A 17390-nucleotide genomic window follows, 5' to 3' on the forward strand; every position below is an offset into this window, starting at 1 on the left:
TAAGCTTTTTGTCTTTATTAGCCTCAGCTTTTAAAGCTAGATCTCAAAACATTTGCTATTCAAAAACAACTTATCTTCTGAAGGATTCCTTGTAAAACACTGCAATAAATGCTCATGCCACTAGTTACTTGCTAGGAGTTTGTAAGATCTGGCTGTTTCTTAAGACCACTGAAAAGAGAACTGTTTCTGCTGTTAACTACTTGCATGAATTCTTACCTGCATTTTTTTACCTATACTGGTAAGATACCTGTTCTCTACAAGATGCCACCTTATTTCAATACAATCATTATTTCATTTAACCAAAAAACTCCAAATCTACAAAGTAAGAACACAACAATCAACAACCACCACCAGGAAGCCTGTTAGCTCCCCCCTTTGGGGCAGCTGTGCTTGTTCAAAGAAAAGCTTTTTCACTTGAGTTTGTGTACGGTTCGTCTTAGTCAATAGTACAGAGACTCACTTTGGACTTTAAGAGACACCTGGAAGCAGAACACGGTGCAACAGAAAAGGAGAACATAACAACATTACTGCATTTCCCCTAAACCCTAAGGACCTGCTCCCATTGTTGCTATCAAGAAAGGTAAAAGCAAAATTTTATAAAAATTGCCTTTAAGGGTAGAGTATAACTCTATCACTATTCAGTAATAATGAACAGCAAAGGAAAGCATGATACAGAATGGAAAACCAGCAAAGGAACCATCAAGTCATCCTTACTCTGTTAAAAGCTGGTGCAGCTTCTGGTAGCCCCTCTCCAAGGCCAAGCTTACAGGTGTTGCCCCTTCGTTGTTGTGGATGCTGAGAGCTCCTCTTCCACCTGGCTGCTGGAGCAGAAACCATGTCAGCCGCAGCAGACCCAGCCTCACTGCAAAATGCATCAGAGTTTCCCGAGGGATGTTCTCTGGGAAGAAAGAAGAAAAAAGAAAATAAAAAAAAAAAAGAAATGGGAATTTGTAGCCTATGGGGTTAGGTGAATGCCATATCCCCACCTCCCAGCCACACCACAAACAATGGCTCGCGTGGAGCTGACAGCCCGAAAGCTGAGGAACCTGCAGCACATGGAAAAACACGCTGGCTGCCAATATCCAGGAGAGACCAGTACTTTAAAGCGAGGGACACACTACAGTGGGACTGGAAGTGCTCAGGACCTCTCAAGGTGAGACTGACCACAAAAGTCAATGTGACAAAAGCACCATTTCATGAACAGCCACAGCAACCACCAAGTTGCAGCGCTTCCAAACAGAACCTGGCATGGTCAGGTGGGTTCTTCTAGATGTCCAAGCGTTCTCCTCACATACCCAGGACCAGGTTTCAGGAACAGACAAGTTTCGTTATTTAATGGGACATTGATTTATCCCAAGGCATGAAAAAAATCAATTACATTTGAAGCACCAATCTAAACCAGTTATAAAAGAGAACAGTTTAACATCTCGTGTAGAGAAAAACTGAAGATTTTGCTTTCCTGGATTGATTATCCCTCAGACCAGCTTTTCTCAACTTTATACAGTAGCTCTGTCATTCTCAGTAGCAGCATTTATAAACTAGCAATCTCTACCGCTGCTTTTTATGATTAATAACTGTGACCTTCTAATTTGGTAAAAGTCACTCTTGAGCCTAAGCTTTCATCTCAGAAAAATATCCCCTTACTCTAAAAGCTGCAGCCCTAGAATGATGCTCTGAAAAGCTTCAACCAAAAATGAGCTCCAGATGCACTGCTGAAATACTGTATTTGCAGATCAAAGCCTGTTACTTCTGTATGAAGGGCAAAAGCATTTGGGTTAAAAAAACCTGCAAGAAATATAAATTTGTTCTTTTAATTAACAAAGGATTTCAGTATTGACTGGCAGCAACAACAACAACAAAGCACCAACTAGGTCTCAGTAAAACATGCCAATAAGCACACTTGGTATAATACCTTTAATATCATAGCAAAGATTTATTGGGTTATTAATTTGGTTGCCAGCCAAACCTATACAGCAGGTTTAAGAATACAAGTACATGATGGCTTTAGGATTTAATTATGTATTTTTTCCTCAAGAAGTATGCCCCAAGAGAAATCACTTCTTCAAAGTGCTGTTGTTTTTCTTGCTTACTTGCTTTCTTAAGGGACATCATTAAGACGTTCAGTGAAAAGCAAAGCAAAAATGGGCAGTTCTCCCCTGCCTGACATACAATTTTTCCCAACTTTTTGGATCAGCTCCTGAAGAACTGATCTGTATTCAAGAACCAACAGCTTTCTGGCACTGTCTTTCTTCAAGATGACTCCAAATTAGGTCTCTGGGCTACAAACCAATTCTTCCCCCTAACCTCCTCTTGATTACCGTAAAGCAAAACCATGCTATCCTGAATACATGAGTGTGTCTGAATGGAGGTTCCAGCTGATCAGAGAAAAAGGGAATAGCTGAGCTCACTCAGATACAAATTCTCAGCCTGTGGGAGAGTAACGACACGGATTTTGGTATTAAATGCTATAGAGTATAATGATTTAGAAATAAACAACAAAACAAGGTAGTTAATCAATGATTGTCAGCCTTGGATTTAAACAAAAATGAAAAATAACACACCATATAGACAGACATAAGGGAAAGGCTACTGATGAGGTTGCAAAATGAGAAAGTGTGGATACAGGTAGGACTTACACACAGTGAAAGCAGATGCCCAATGTTTCACTCAATGAACTTGCACAAAGCTCCTACATCACCTGTACACTGGCAGAGTCAGCTAGTGTAATTAAAGTGGTACAACTCTTCCTACTGAGATGTAGGAAGCATAAAAGCACTTCTGTTAGAGCAAATGACTTCCATCCAAATAAAGAATGAGTTGCACTTGTCTGACCACAGGTGTTCTAGCACAGGATCTGCTGTGCTAGCTTCTTTGTTGAAAGGAAAAATCATCTTTCTAACTAAAATGAAAAGCCTTGCACTAAAACTGAGCAGTGTAGACCTGCAAAGCATAAGCATGAGTCCCTGGACCAATATGTTTCCTCCTCCTTCAGCTAAGAGCCTTACAGTTAGGTAGAAGCATCTTTTATTCATCATGGTTCACCAATAAACACACATACCAACTGCAAGTTCTGCAAGATGCAGGCAAATATTCATCCTGTACCTGATCCAACTGGGTGCCCATGTCTCTTATTTCCATTGATGAAATAGAAATAGAATCATAGAATCATTAAATTTGGAAAAGACCTCCAAGATCCTCAAGTCCAACCGCCAACCCAACACCACCATGCCCACTTAACCATGTCCTGAAGTGCCATGCCTACATGTTTTTTGAACACCTCCAGGGATGGTGACTCCACCACTTCCCTGGGCAGCCTGTTCCAATGCCTGACAAGCCTCTCAGTAAAGAAATTTTTTCTAATAACCAATTTAAACCTCCCTTGCCACAACCTGAGGCCATTTCCTCTCGTCCTATCTCCAGCCACTTGACAGAAGAGACCAGCACCCCCCTCACTACAGCCCCCTTTCAGGTAGTTGTAGAGAGTGATAAGGTCTCCCCTCAGCCTCTTCTTCTCCAGGCTAAACAACCCCAGTTCCCTCAGCTGCTCCTCCTAAGACTTGTGCTCCAGGCCCCTCACCAACTCGGCTGCCCTTCTCTGGACACGCTCCAGCAACTCAGTGTCTTCCCTGTAGTGAGGGGCCTAAAACTGAACACAGGACTCGAGGTGCGGCCTCACCAGTGCCGAGTACAGCGGAACAACCACCTCCCTGCTCCTGCTGGCCACACAGTTTCTGATACAGGCCAGGATGCCGTTGGCCTTCATGGCCACCTGGGCACAATGCTGGCTCATATGAAGCTGGCTGTCGACCAGCACCCCCAGGTCCTTTTCCGCTGGGAAGTTTTCCAGCCACTCTTCCCCGAGCCTGTAGCGTTACATGGGGTTGTTTTGACCAAAGGGCAGGACCCAGCACTCGGCCTTGTCGAACCTCACACAGTTGGCCTCAGCCCATCGATCCAGCCTGTCTAGATCCCTCTGTAGAGCCTTCCTACCCTCGAGCAGATCAACCTTCCCTCCCAACTTGGTGTCATCTGCAAACGTACCGAGGGTGCACTCGATCCCCTCGTCCAGATCATTGATAAAGACATTAAACAGAACTGGCCCCAAAACTGAGCCCTGGGGAACACCACTTGTGACTGGCCACCAACTGGATTTAACTCCGTTCACCACAAATGCCCCCTCCCAGTTGTCCCAAATGCCCATCTGATGTAATCTGCTCATATGACTGCATCATCTGAAAATCCCACCTTTTCCCCATTCTTTAAAACAATCTTCTTTATCATCAATTTAGTAGACACAGTAGTTCCAGCATTTGGATGGAGGTGTCTACAAATGCAACTGAACTGAATGTGGCTCTGCCCCAACGCCTTTGAGCAATGACGACGTGCACAGAAGATCTGTACAAGACGACATGGCATGTTGCCATCCAAGCATATTAAACATACAAACTCACTATCCAGGCCCATTTGGAAGGCTCTGCCTAACATATAAACTGGCATGAGGCCATCCTAACAGATGGGCACAGATGATGGCAGCAAAGAGACAAAGTACTGTGCATACAACAACTGTAGGGGCCCCAGGCAATGGCTTTAGAAGGTTTTGGAGTGTGCAAAACTTGCATGGCTACACTTAAAAGGCGTGTGCCATCTGTGGGCTGGATTAACTACCAATATATAATGAAAAATACATCTGTTGGTGTATGATGTTGCTCAGAATGAGAACTCGTCTGCATCAAATACAGGAGTGTTGCTGGATGGAGAGGGGAGAAAGACGGACGGATCCCTTCAGCCTCCCTACCTCTGACGGGGATGAAGCTTGTAGCACAAAGTGTTGAAAATTCAGTCAACGATTTCAAGGTATTGTCATGATGCGAAATGTCCATCCCAGGCATGGAAGAATAAAAAAAGCTTTGACAATCGAAGAGCCAGAGCTCTTTCTCCTACCCCATATGAAGCATGAGCTCTGCATCTTAAAATGTCTGTCCTTCGAACATCAACAAAAAGCTTCTTGTAATTAGGAGACTGTGGAAATACAAGACACATGATACTGGAAATGCCAAGGTTGTTTTGTTCCTTTCTCGTTTCCTAGTAATAGGCAAGAGTTGAAACATATGATTATTGTTCCATTATGGCAGGGTACTCTAATCCAGCTGGCAAAACATAAGACTTTAGATATATTATTTTTATGTATTTTTTTGCAGCTGTGACACACGAACAGACAGTTTATCTGGGTAACTAAGGACAAAACTTCCATAGAAGACTGTCAAATATACATTGCTAACAGTAAAGGATTAACGTTTAAGCTGCTATTAGCACAAAACAAATAAGCATTCAAGAAAAGAAGGGTTTGGGTATGACACATCCAAGAACACACAAACTGTTCTCTAAGTGAAAACTTTCTTTTTAGTTCTGATTAAGTAACAGGAAAAAAAATACTGTTCCTTTTTAAAAATCACTCTTTATATAGAGTAACCCACACCTAACTGCTCAGTTTATCCTCCATGCCCTGAGACATCTCATCAGGGAAGAGACAACCATGGACTGGAATAGTTTGAAACATCTCTCATTAGTCTTCCTGTGACAGTAACCTTGCCTTCATTCTCACCCAAATTCACATATACTCGGCAACTTTGAAATCTAGCATTAAATTTGGCCTCAAAATCTTGTTCTCCTTGCTTCTGGTGGAAATGTTCTCACTGCTCAGATCAACCCTCAAGAAACATGGGGGGCAAAACCCAGCAACATGCTATCACTTAACGCTGAGGTCCTAGAGGAAGGCTCCAGCAGACAACAGTACTGAAGAAATGTCAAGGCAGACACTGTGGTTGGAGTTACGAGTTCAGTTAATAAAAAGGTGTGTGGGTAATTCTTTTTTAATCTTGTAAACAAGAAATTTTTCAAACCACACCAAAGGATCTTCACGTCCCTATTCCCGCTAATATCAAAGGGAACAGAAACTTTCTCATGCCAATGATTTCTCAGCCACAAACTGAGCGGTACATCTCTGTACTGAGCAGCACATTTCAGACGCAGTCTGAACCAGAATTATGTTCTGCTTCCCATTTTCCACTGTAGAGGACATTAAATTTAGGTATGGAAAAGATTTTTTACATCTTATCAAGGACTAAAGCTGAACAGATCGCTTTGCAGTGTTGACACAGAAAATATCATGCCAATGTATACCGTGAAGTCCTTTATCAAAGGGCAGCATGGAACGTAAGCAGCAGATTAGGAAAGGATATGAAACCCTATGAAAAAAGTACCTGTAACTATTACATTGAAAGGGTTCAATGAGAAACTATAGAGTGCAGCAGATGAACAGATAAAAGCTTTATGTCTGAAAAACATCATCAGCTGCATATCTTTAACATCCTCCCATGCAAAAAATATTAGCTCCTAATAATCAAATTTCCTTCTAACTATTTCTAAAAGCTTTTTAAAGGGTTTTTTTAGGCTTTTTGCTTTTTTCTTTAAAATAAAGGGGGTTTTTGGTTAATTTCTCTTTTCAGACTTTCTCCATTTCTGTAAAAAAAAACCCCAAACAAATGAACTATCTCTAATCATGGTGACACTTGCGTTGCGCTGTACACTGCAACCCTACTGGTTTTGTACACAGTTATTTAACTCGTAACCTAAATCCATTCAGACTATTTCAAACCAGGGCAAAGCATTTCCTTCTCAGTCCACCTCCTACCTGGTGAGCTCATGGGGTTTCATTTCTCAAGCAATACTTACTGCACATGGATGTTTATTCTGCAGCATTTCTGGGAAGCTTATACATATTCAACAGGTCAGTAACTGTGTTCCTAAAGTTAAGGAACTGTTAAGTGTTTCATGTAATGAGGTGGTCTACTGGTTATATGCCCATAATTGTGGCTGACTATCTCACAGCTCACCAAAGCGACTGCTTCTCCTTACCCTCCCACGGGAATGGCTCCATACCATAGTTGATCACTGCAACCCTCTGCCAATGTTAAAGCAGCTCCTGAAAGCACCACTTCAGAAAGTTCACACCACTGAAATTGTAACCATAGGTCTGGGTTTCACCACTTACTCATAACGAGCAAAATGAAAAGGCTGTTTCCTCAAAGGTTTTGTCAGAATATTAAAAGAGATTTTGAAAGCGATCTGTTTTCTACTGATCATTAACTAAGGATTAAGCTCTCTAAGCTTTTCATACCTGAGCCTTAGATCCTCCCTAATTTTTTTTCTGCTTTTTTTCTGCAACACAAACAAGCCATAACCATTACTCATACCTCCAAATATTCTGTTCTGGTTTTCTAGTTAGCTTATTTTCTCTTCAGCCATTTAAAATAGAAAATCACAGCCCTGTATTTACATTGCATGCATCCCCAGAATAAATATTAAGTTTTGATTTCTAGATATAAAGTGTAACAATCTGTTCCATTTAAACAGCTGCCTTTAAATGCCACTGAGAACAGTAAATAACCCTACTTTTCACAGCAGTAACAACTATGTTCTTTACAGAGTTACACTGCACTTGTAATAATTAAGATGGACATGATTATATGGCACCTGAAAGTAATGCTGTGTTTGGAATACCACGGTAACAAGAGTAATCCTTAATTATGGATATTCTGAAATTGTGGATGCCATTTGAGTTCATACAGATAGACAGATAATTAAGAGCAAGGCCCAGGAATCACCTACTGCAGAGGGACAGTGTATGGGTGGGAGAAGAGCACAGTCCTTGGGACACAACTGCCCCAGGACAGAAGTGATGAGGACGGCAGCCGTGCAGGGAGGAAGTCCGGACACACTTACTTGCCCAAGGGGGTTCAGACACACTCTTTACCTGCAATGTAAATCCTTTCCCTATACACACATGCACTCCGCTCTGCCCCTGCAACACAAGGACACACTGCTGTGCCAGCTGAGCAGAACCACGGCACCATGCATGGCACTGCTTCCTCCGTGCCCTTCAGCCTCGACACGTGCTGGGCTTTTGTTTTTGCTATTCAGTTCATTTAACCAAATGGTTGAGTATCTTCTGCCTGCCTCAGCAAGAAAGGATGGAGCCCAAAGACCTCCAAAGTTAGGAAACTTAGGTGCTCCCATCCCCAGTTCTGCCAGCACGGCACCAAGTGGGATCTGGAAGATATTTTACTCTCCCAAAGTCTCATTACCTGGGACCTCTGTGAAATATTTTATAACTGTAGGTAAATAGATACTTAATGCAAGTCTTTCTGGGGTCCTTTTCTCTAAGCTAAGGATTAAAAGCTAAGACTTGTTCTCTGAGGTCTTCTACAAATAGCAAGCAGGAGGCTGTACCTCAAGTGTCCTACGCAGCAGGTGGATTCAGGGAGAAAGGAAAATAAGAGATGGAGAGCAGGAAGGCAACTTAGAAGTCTGATGCACAACATCCTGAGAATAAACCACACAGCAAAAAACATGGCCACCGTTACTGGAAAAAGAACCAGACCACCACAGGTCCCTTCTCCGATTTCCAGTCAGCTCCACAGGTGTTGGTTGACTGTGCTACTTCTCCACAGGAATGTAATGTTGATCACAACACCCTGAAACCTTTTGAGAGTAACTCTTATGAGGAAAAGCTTGAGAGAATAGCTTTTATATATATGTGTGTGTGTATATATACGCACACACATATATTAAGGGGGAAAATATTCCATAAAGAAATTGTTTCCTAGATACCTATTAAAGTCAAATCAGGATCAAATCAGAGAGGCAAAGAATTAGAAATAAGGAATTTGTGCAAGAGTATCACCTTTCCACACAAAAGCAGGCAGGAAAAGCTGTAAGATGAGACCACTGATAAATCGTTTGAGAGAGAGGACTCTGTTTTCCGAACTTGCTTTTCCCATCAGGTATTCGTAACATCCAGCCACTGCTCTCCATTGCATGAGCGTTACTGTCAGTGGTAAGACTAGGCTGGGTACCATGCTCCACACTGCTGGCTGCTGAACAAAAAGCTCATCATCAAAGCCCCAACGCTACAAAAACATAGTGTGGTGTTAAATTTGGCACAAATGGTTCATTTAAAGCTTGCTGAGGTCCAGACAAATCCAATTCTTTTTCTGTGGATTTTGGGTGAAGAACTAAGAACTTACTATCACAAACAACTTTAGTCTTTCACATTGTACAAGAGTAATATAAATTAATAAATATTTGGTTTTGAGCAAGTTAACCAAATCATTAAAATAATATTACTGTGGGAATTAGAATAACCAATGCCGCTCAATGCATTTAATCTTTGGACAGTTTCTTTTTAAGCAATAAAACCTTTTGCTGCTCTAGACCAATTAAAAAAAAAAAAAAGAATGAGAATACTGCAAATGAACATAGTGGGGTTTTGAAAATGCACTGATGACAATACAGGAAAAAATGTTCATTTTATTTTCAATTTGTTTGAATGAAAATGGTGTCTAAAGAGGTAACAAAGGAATAAATGTAAAGATTACCTACTGTGAAAGATTACCAGGATTACTGAAGCTGAACAAACTTCTTTGTCGAATGGCAACAGCTAGCTTAAGTAGGTTACATACAAATAAATATAACAAAAAAGGGGCACTGGAATCTTTGCAAATGTCTTCCAGCAGTTTTAAATAATCTTGGAGGCATTTCTATCGTGCAGCTGAAAGGATGTGCTCTTAAAATGTGGCTATATGACCGTACCATACCTGTAATCCTGAGCAATGGCAAACTCTTAAAGAATGAAGACCGTGGTTTGGTAACCAAACCATAAGCAAGTAGATGATTCTCACATAGCTTTGTCAACAGTAATCCTGCACGTTTCTCTACTAAAAGGTCAAACCTACTAATGTGTTAGAAAAGAGGGAGGGATGCTGCTGCAATAACATAAGGAATAATAATGGATGAACGCAAACCACTGAAGATTATTTTAATGATGCAGCCACCAGTCTGCTGGTACCTTAACTGTGCACTTCACACTGCACAAACCTATTGACACGAAAGATTAAACAGCCTCAGCAGATGGAGCTGGGTGTTACTTTTAGCAGCTTCTCTGCCCTCTGGGGTGTGCGACAGCAATGAACTCCCTGCCCTCTGCTCAAAGACTGGTCAGGGTTGGGTGCAGGCAAAAGCAAGGAGAAGCCTCCACATAGAGCCACCCCCTCCTCAAAGATCACCACAGAGTTGTGCTTGATGGTGGATCTTCTACTTAGCTTCTGCCTGCAGAAAGGCCATTACCTTTTGTAAAAGCTAGACTTCTACTTCAGTCCTTAGAAAAATCAACTTTTAAACATGCTTGACAGCAACAGCCATCTCTGAACAGCAGTTCCCCATCAAGCTGCAGCACTCAGGGAGCTGGCTGAGGCTCCCGCCTCACTCCTGCCTTCAGAGGTTTTGCTAAACAGCAGCGTTTTGTTTCAAACCCACAAGAGCCCATAGAGACATGCCAGCTCAGAGGCAGCACTAAGAATCTTTCAAGAAGGGATCTGACATTTTCTTTTGTTCTCCTTTCTACAGCATTTTCTACTTTGAGAAGGTTATTTGAAGTATCTGGTGCTGACATTTAGCAAAAAGTGAAATATGAATTGGAATAGCTGTTCATAGGTAGTGACGCAGTGCAGGACGGGTTGTCTCACTGGAGGGGCACTGACCAGAATATGTCCAATTGTTCAAATGCTTCCACAGTTTCAATCTTTGCTGTGCTCTTCTCTCTCCCCCCGACAAATTAACCCACAAACACCAGTACAGGGGTGCTAGATTTTACCAGAGGTTTTTCTAACCTAGCGCTCCATCATCAGTCAGGGACATCTCTTCCATCTCACTGTAGCAAAACAGAGTTTTGTGACCAAAAGGATGCTTACCCATGCAAATCTTCCCTGTCACAATCACAAAAAATTCTGCAAAATTCCCCATGTATAATTATCTCAATGCAAAAAATTACCAGATAAATCTACCTCTAGCAAAAAAGCTGATCAGAAGATGAAAGACAGACCAAGACATCAATCAACTGCCCTTTTTCAGTTATTTATGAAAGGACTTGCCAGAAGGGAACTTATTTCATAGTACCAATATTCTTGGATGAAAGTTGCATTTAGTGCCATTATGTTTACTCACTTACGCTTCTGTCTGCAAAAACCTCACTACAAGATGCCAAAATGCCCAGCACTACAGAGCTCAGCACTACAGAGCTCCCCCTGTTCACACCGTAGATGCAATGGATGCTCTACCGGTCCATTAGCATTCAGAGCCCCACATGATCACGACTTTCAGGCACACAAGCACATGCTGAGCAAATCAATATAAATCTTATGGCCTGATTTTCCCAAGTGCTGTTTTTCCAAAGAATAATCAAAGTCAGAAAGAGAAACTGGATCTCAGCCTTCCCGCAAAATCAGCAACAATTCAGAGCTTCAATCAAAGTTTTTGTTAACTTAAGATCGCTCTGATGTATTTTTATCACTTAAACCAGAAATGTCTGCATCATCACAACTTTTTTTAATGCAGAAACAAACATCAGTGTCTTCCACACAGGGGAAAAAAATACCAAGTGTTTATCTCCTTGTAAACATATGACAGCATCTCAATTTCTATCCAGAAACCATTAAATGTGTTCAAGTCTTTTAAAATCTGCTAACGCTGCTTGAATTGCCTGTCTGTGTATTCACATTTACAAAAGCAGTCAGCAAGTCAGTGAAAAATAAAGCAGGAAAAACTCCTGCAGAAAACCCTGTTGCAGCAAGCAGAACTGATCTGCTGTTCCGAGCAAGCCACATCCCATTCCTATCCAAGTGTTTACACTATTGCATCCTGTAAAAGATAACAGATGCCTCACAGCCATTTTTGTTAAGTGAAACTCTTTGCCAAAATACCCTGAAAATTTACAGCGAGGATTTATACACACTGGAACTAGTCTCCCAGTCCTTCAGTATGCTTCCTTAAACTCCCCTGTGATAAAAAAAAAAAAAGAAAAAAACCCCCAGAACTCCAAGGACATGGACATGCCATAGCATCCCAAAAACCTTGGCACTTATGCTTCAGCGGTCGCCAGAGACTTTGGGCCAGCCTTGGGGTTTTTTTATAAGCTCTCAGTAGCCCTCACTGCCATGATTAAGGGTCAGGGTTTCCCACCTTCACCTTCTTTTATTTGCAAAATTGTCCAGGCTTATTTTGGGGAACGCTTGTATTTGCTCAGCCAGTGTCCAACCAGGCATGCGATACAAATCCTCAGGGCAGAGCCCCAACTTCTCCAAGAAAAAACAGATTTATTTTACAGATTACAGTCGCTTTGCAGCTGTGTGATAAAACCAACAATTACCAAAAGCACCAAATTTGTGGCACAAGGATATTTCCAGGAGCATCAGACTTTCTAGACACATACTTCTTTCAGGAAATCTCAGAAGCATGATGCTGATACACTTACCATTGCATACACACACAAAAAACCCCCTTGCTGGGTGTATGTTAAAATATTGACCATTTACAACAGATTGTGCTATTTCATATGAGAAGACACAGAGAAAACATCCGTGCCTTACGTATTTTAAGGTGGCTGAAGTGCAAAACATAGGATGTAGAAGTAGTAAGAGCATGCTGGTGCACATCACATCCCATCTCCGAGCACAGAGACCAACACACCTTTTGAAAGGTGTGTGGAGGATTCCCAAAGCAGGTAACCATTTCTCCCAGGCTTTTTACCTCTCTCCCAACCCACAAGTCTCACACGTGCCCTGGAGGTCCTCACCGGTCAGGGACTGGTCTGCTCCCAGCACATTCCATTCTGCCGGCAGCTTCAGGTGTCGAAATGCCAAAGCCACTTTCTCATCCAAAAAGTCCACGTCCGCAGCAGGTGGTCTTGACCGGTCCAAGAACCGGGTGAAATTTAGTGCCTGCTGGTTGCCGGCACAGGTGGCCAGAAACTGGGCAGCGTCATAGGCTTCATCCTGGACAAACTGGAAACTCTCTTCTGCCACAATGAGAACAGGATGACCTTCTCTAGAGGCACAAAGCGCCACCTTCACTGTCTCACAGCAGTCATGGCCTGCAAAATAAAACCAAGGGACATGGTAAAAAAGAACAACTGCATGCACTGAAGAAACACAACTGAGCAACTCGTTTGACCACATAGTCTTTAACACTAAATCGGGTAAGAGAAAGTTATTGAGAGTTGCAACTCTAAATTAAGCATTATCTTGGGAATTTATATGTATCATTGGGGTAAGTATTTATTACAGACTTTAAAAGGAAAAGATGTGGAACTCTTCTGTTTGGCACAATATAAACCAAGAAATGTAAGCCACTCTTATCTGACCACACTATTTTTGATCAGTGACAAGTAAACTCCAGAGCATTAAGTAATTCAAGTGAAGATTTTGCTAACATACCAATGGAAATCGCAGTCCAAACAGTCAGTTTATATAGTCAAACTTTTCTTTTCCAGCTCCACAGGACTCCAGTAACTCACCAGAAACGAGAATCCAAGTGCTGCAAAACTACGTACTCCAAATCCTGTCACAACACTTGGCTTGTACATAAAACACCACAATTTCACCTAAAACAAAGGCCTAAAAAGCAGCAATGGCTATGAGAATGCAACCTGCCCAGGCATGCCCTATGCATGCTCTCGGATCTCAGGCTCACTGCTGCACCTGCCCTTTGGATTTGGGTTCACATAACAAAACTAAAACTAAGCTGCTTCTGCTAAATAAAAACATGGAAATGGCCTCTTTCTGTATTTACAAAACAAAAAGGTTGGAAGCTTGATAACTTTTAGGTTTATTTATTTAGGGCAAGGGAAGCTAGAGAAAGGATGCCCGGGCATGGCAGCAATTTCATTGACTCAGAAACTAAAAAAAACCCAAAACAAACAAACAAACAAAACCAAAAAACAACAAAACCCACAACACCTTTTTTGCAATTTTGAAAGGAAAAATATACTATGTGTTCAACACAATCAGCACTTGTAATTGTCAGACATGCCCCTTCAATAATAAAGTTTGTGTTTCAAGTTCACCGTGCGGCACAGTTTCTTGTTCCAGTCTCGGACTGACGTCATGGCTGTTTTTGCCAGAACAGCATGGACCCTGCACTAATTACTGGAAAAGCTTCTTTTTGCCCATGACCTCAGCATACTACTACATTCATGAAACCCTGCTTAATTAAATACAAAATGACGATTTATTTTTAAAGGCTTGAAAATTCAATTTAAGCCCCTATTTGTGGTCAGTGGGAAAGTTTCCTTCTTGTGTCGGGGCCCTTTGCTGTTGATTTCCCTGACAAAAGGAAAAATATGTCCCTAATCTTCATGGTCTTTCAGCCAACCTTCTGAATCTGTTCTGAGGCTTTTGGCATCTATACAGGTTTTGTCTGCTGAAAGAGGCGATCCTGAAGTTAATTGAAAGGTCAAAACTGCTATTAGGACACTGCGGGTAGCACCAAAATTGTCAGAGACGAGGCTGCATGGCTTCCTAAGCAGAGCAAATGCAGCTGGAAAGGTATCAAAGCCAAGTGTAGAAGGGGAGGATGAAAACACACACGGATTTCACTGCAACAGCTCAGTACAACTGGGATGCTCTAAAGCTGAAAGGTGAGAAAGCTTCTTTCCTTCCGGCACCAGGCATCTGTTAGCAAGAGGACGATGTGAAAGCTGAAGGAATAGATATACTAGTATTGATGTTATAAAAAAGAATAAGGGTAAGAAGACCTACTTCTACTGTTCTTGGAAATATTGCACATGAATTGTAATACATCACCAATCAATAGGACAGGCAGTGGCAGGGATCTCAGCAGCCTGGATGAAACCCATTCAGAAACTCCAGCTGCCCTCACAGTAGGAGTCTCAAATATTCAAGGGAGAAGCGAGGAGATGGTGCAACTTTTAGGGAGCTCGCTTTTAACGCAGTTCAGAAGCGTACACCCCTCCACTTTCTTGCTTTGCTTATCATCTTAAGGACATCAGAAATAGGAGCTGGTAAGACTAATTTATTTTGTTTAAAACCTCCACAAAAGCAGCAAGTTGCATGCAGCCTGCTGAGAATGCCGTACTACCCTACAGGAGCCGACTCAAGTGCTGTGAACTTGGATATCCCTCATGCAAAGTGGTAGAAGTTCACTAGAATGCAAAGGTAAAAAATTCATAATAAAAGACTCCTTAATAGCATGAGAAAAGCTAATTATTTTTTTTAATATTATTTTCTGTCTATTCCCATAAGAATTCCATCTGCAAAATAACCTAGAATATGGCTACTCTGCCAGAAAGCCAGTTGACTTTCAGAATTGAAGCAGAAGGCAAACACAGCCCATGAGCAGTTACAGAGAAATACTTCAGGACAGTCACTTCCTTGTCATCAAGCTAAACAACTCCTCTGAGGGACAGCAAAAGCTCCTCCATAATGGCAACAACTAGAGAAACCTCAGTCAAGACACATCGTCTTCTTTAACTGGTACATCATGGATGTACACAAAATTCCCTTGGATGGAGCATACGTTAAACACCAGCCCCAAAATTAAGCAAAGCTACAGGATTGTTCAATGCAATGCAAGGGGAGGTGACAAAAAGGCCACGTCCTGATCTGCAGCCAACAATGGTTCTCTTGAAACTCCCCCAGATATCTAATACAGCCTTGAAAGGGAGGTGACAGAGCTGACGATCCATTTTCATCTAATAGGATCAAACAGGCATCCTGCTAAACCCTGGGGAATGTTCTTCGAAAGGGCAACCGCTCACAAGCTTTGATGTTCTCCTTCCTTACATCTGAGAAGATGTCAGACTCAGAGGGTAAGAGTCTGGGACAGGTTCTGACTTTTGGCAAACAGTTCAAACAAAAGAGAAGCCAGTAAGTAACAAGCATGGCCAATACTAAAAAGATTGCTCAAGAGGCCTCTGCCCCCCTGCTTTGAAACCTCTACAGAAACGATATAAGCAAACATGTCCCCAATACATGAACCTTCTGAAGGAATTGTCGGTGGGGCAACGCTTCTCTCAACATCAAAGACCATTGCTTGCTTCGCCTAGACTAATATCTGAACTTCAACAGACCTTCTTCCCAGACCATTAGCAAAAGTGAGCTAAGCTTTCTGGCACTCTCAGGAGATAAGTGATTATCATCTAAAATAAGCCCAAATCTGTTTTTATGAGGTTAAGTAACTTGCCCAAGATCACAAAGAGCTCTGGGCGGTGTCAGAACAGACACTATTGCTCTTGATCATCTTTTCTGCTCCGGCTGGCAGACAGCAGGGCTTTCTCCTAAAATGGGTTAGGCACCAAGTCATGCACTTTGCAATCATCAGGGTGTTCAACTATTGACTACTATTAACTCTCTCATATACCTTCCCCAGAAACAGAACAGAAAAATGTCCAACTCATTAAAAAGGCAAAATAAAACCCTGGGCGTGTCAGGAAGAGTGATAAGCCTATTTATAGCCTATTTGTAAAGGTTTGCATTTTGGTGGGCTCAAAACACATGTATCTGAATAAATCACACAGATGAGTGCACCCACAGAAGGGAAGATAAATCTCTGTGCTTTACAACATGATCAGGTCTGTGATGCTGTTCAGCACCCCTCCTGATTGCCTTCAGTCTTCTCCAGAAATCAGGCCCGTTGGCCAAAATAGCAGCCAAAAGCAAATAATGAAATACTGAACATCACCACACTAGTATCATCCAGCAGTATCCCAGTTCGAATTTTAACTCTTCCGACAAACACGACAGTTTTTCTACCTTGCTGATGTCTCAGACTGCACAGAATAACTTCATTTTTATGGCTAGGCTTCTCTTCTTCATACTTTTTTTTCTGCCACAGTACAAAATCAGGTCATTTATATGCTGGCTCAACTGTGATAAAAGTAAAATAACCCACCCCTTAATTCTTCCTGCATTGCATTTTACCCCATTTCTCCTTCTGCTACTCAGTTACTTTAAATTTAGCTTGGAAACAATTCACTACTTCTAGCTGTTTTGAGAAGTGCCAATGTGTGGCAGGAAAAATACAGAAATTAAAAAACTATTTCAGTTTATGCAGACATGGGTGCAGTGACTGCTTCTGTTGTGATAAAGCAAATTCCTCATCTTCATGTAAAACCACACGTTAAAAATTACTTTAAATGAGACAAGAACTCTTGAACTAAAGAATTCCTTACTGGGCCACTTAATGACGCTTGCTTTGGGCAAGACACAAGAACAAAAAATGAAAACATGGGGTTCTGGCCTCTCTGTACTTATCCCTGAAGAGATAAGATACATCAGTATGATAGCACTCCCTCCTCTACACGATACCCGTACAAAACAATGAGCAGGAGAAAAGGTGGAGATTTCTGAGCTCTAAGTCATTAGCAGACAAGTTAATGTACAGCCTTAGACCTATGCATCTAATTGGTACCTGTGTCTTTGATATGGGGTGTGGTTAAAAAGGCAGCAGCAAAACTCTTCAGACTTCTTCTTGTTAAA

At 41.8% G+C, this 17390-nt stretch overlaps 1 protein-coding gene across 1 annotated transcript in view; it reads right to left on the reverse strand.

The window, feature by feature from the left end:
- The window catches only part of LOC126043745 (A-kinase anchor protein 13-like), a 130494-nt gene that overhangs the window by 22329 nt on the left and 90775 nt on the right, over positions 1–17390 (reverse strand). The window contains exons 6-7 of the mRNA XM_049812579.1: positions 12689–12985; positions 715–898 (exon numbers count right to left, since the gene is read on the reverse strand). Of these exons, the coding sequence (XP_049668536.1) occupies positions 715–898; positions 12689–12985 (481 nt within the window). The remainder of the gene's footprint in view (positions 1–714; positions 899–12688; positions 12986–17390) is intronic.

This window comes from Accipiter gentilis, chromosome 10 (assembly GCF_929443795.1).
Source record: "Accipiter gentilis chromosome 10, bAccGen1.1, whole genome shotgun sequence".
Classification (NCBI taxonomy): Eukaryota; Metazoa; Chordata; class Aves; order Accipitriformes; family Accipitridae; genus Astur; species Astur gentilis.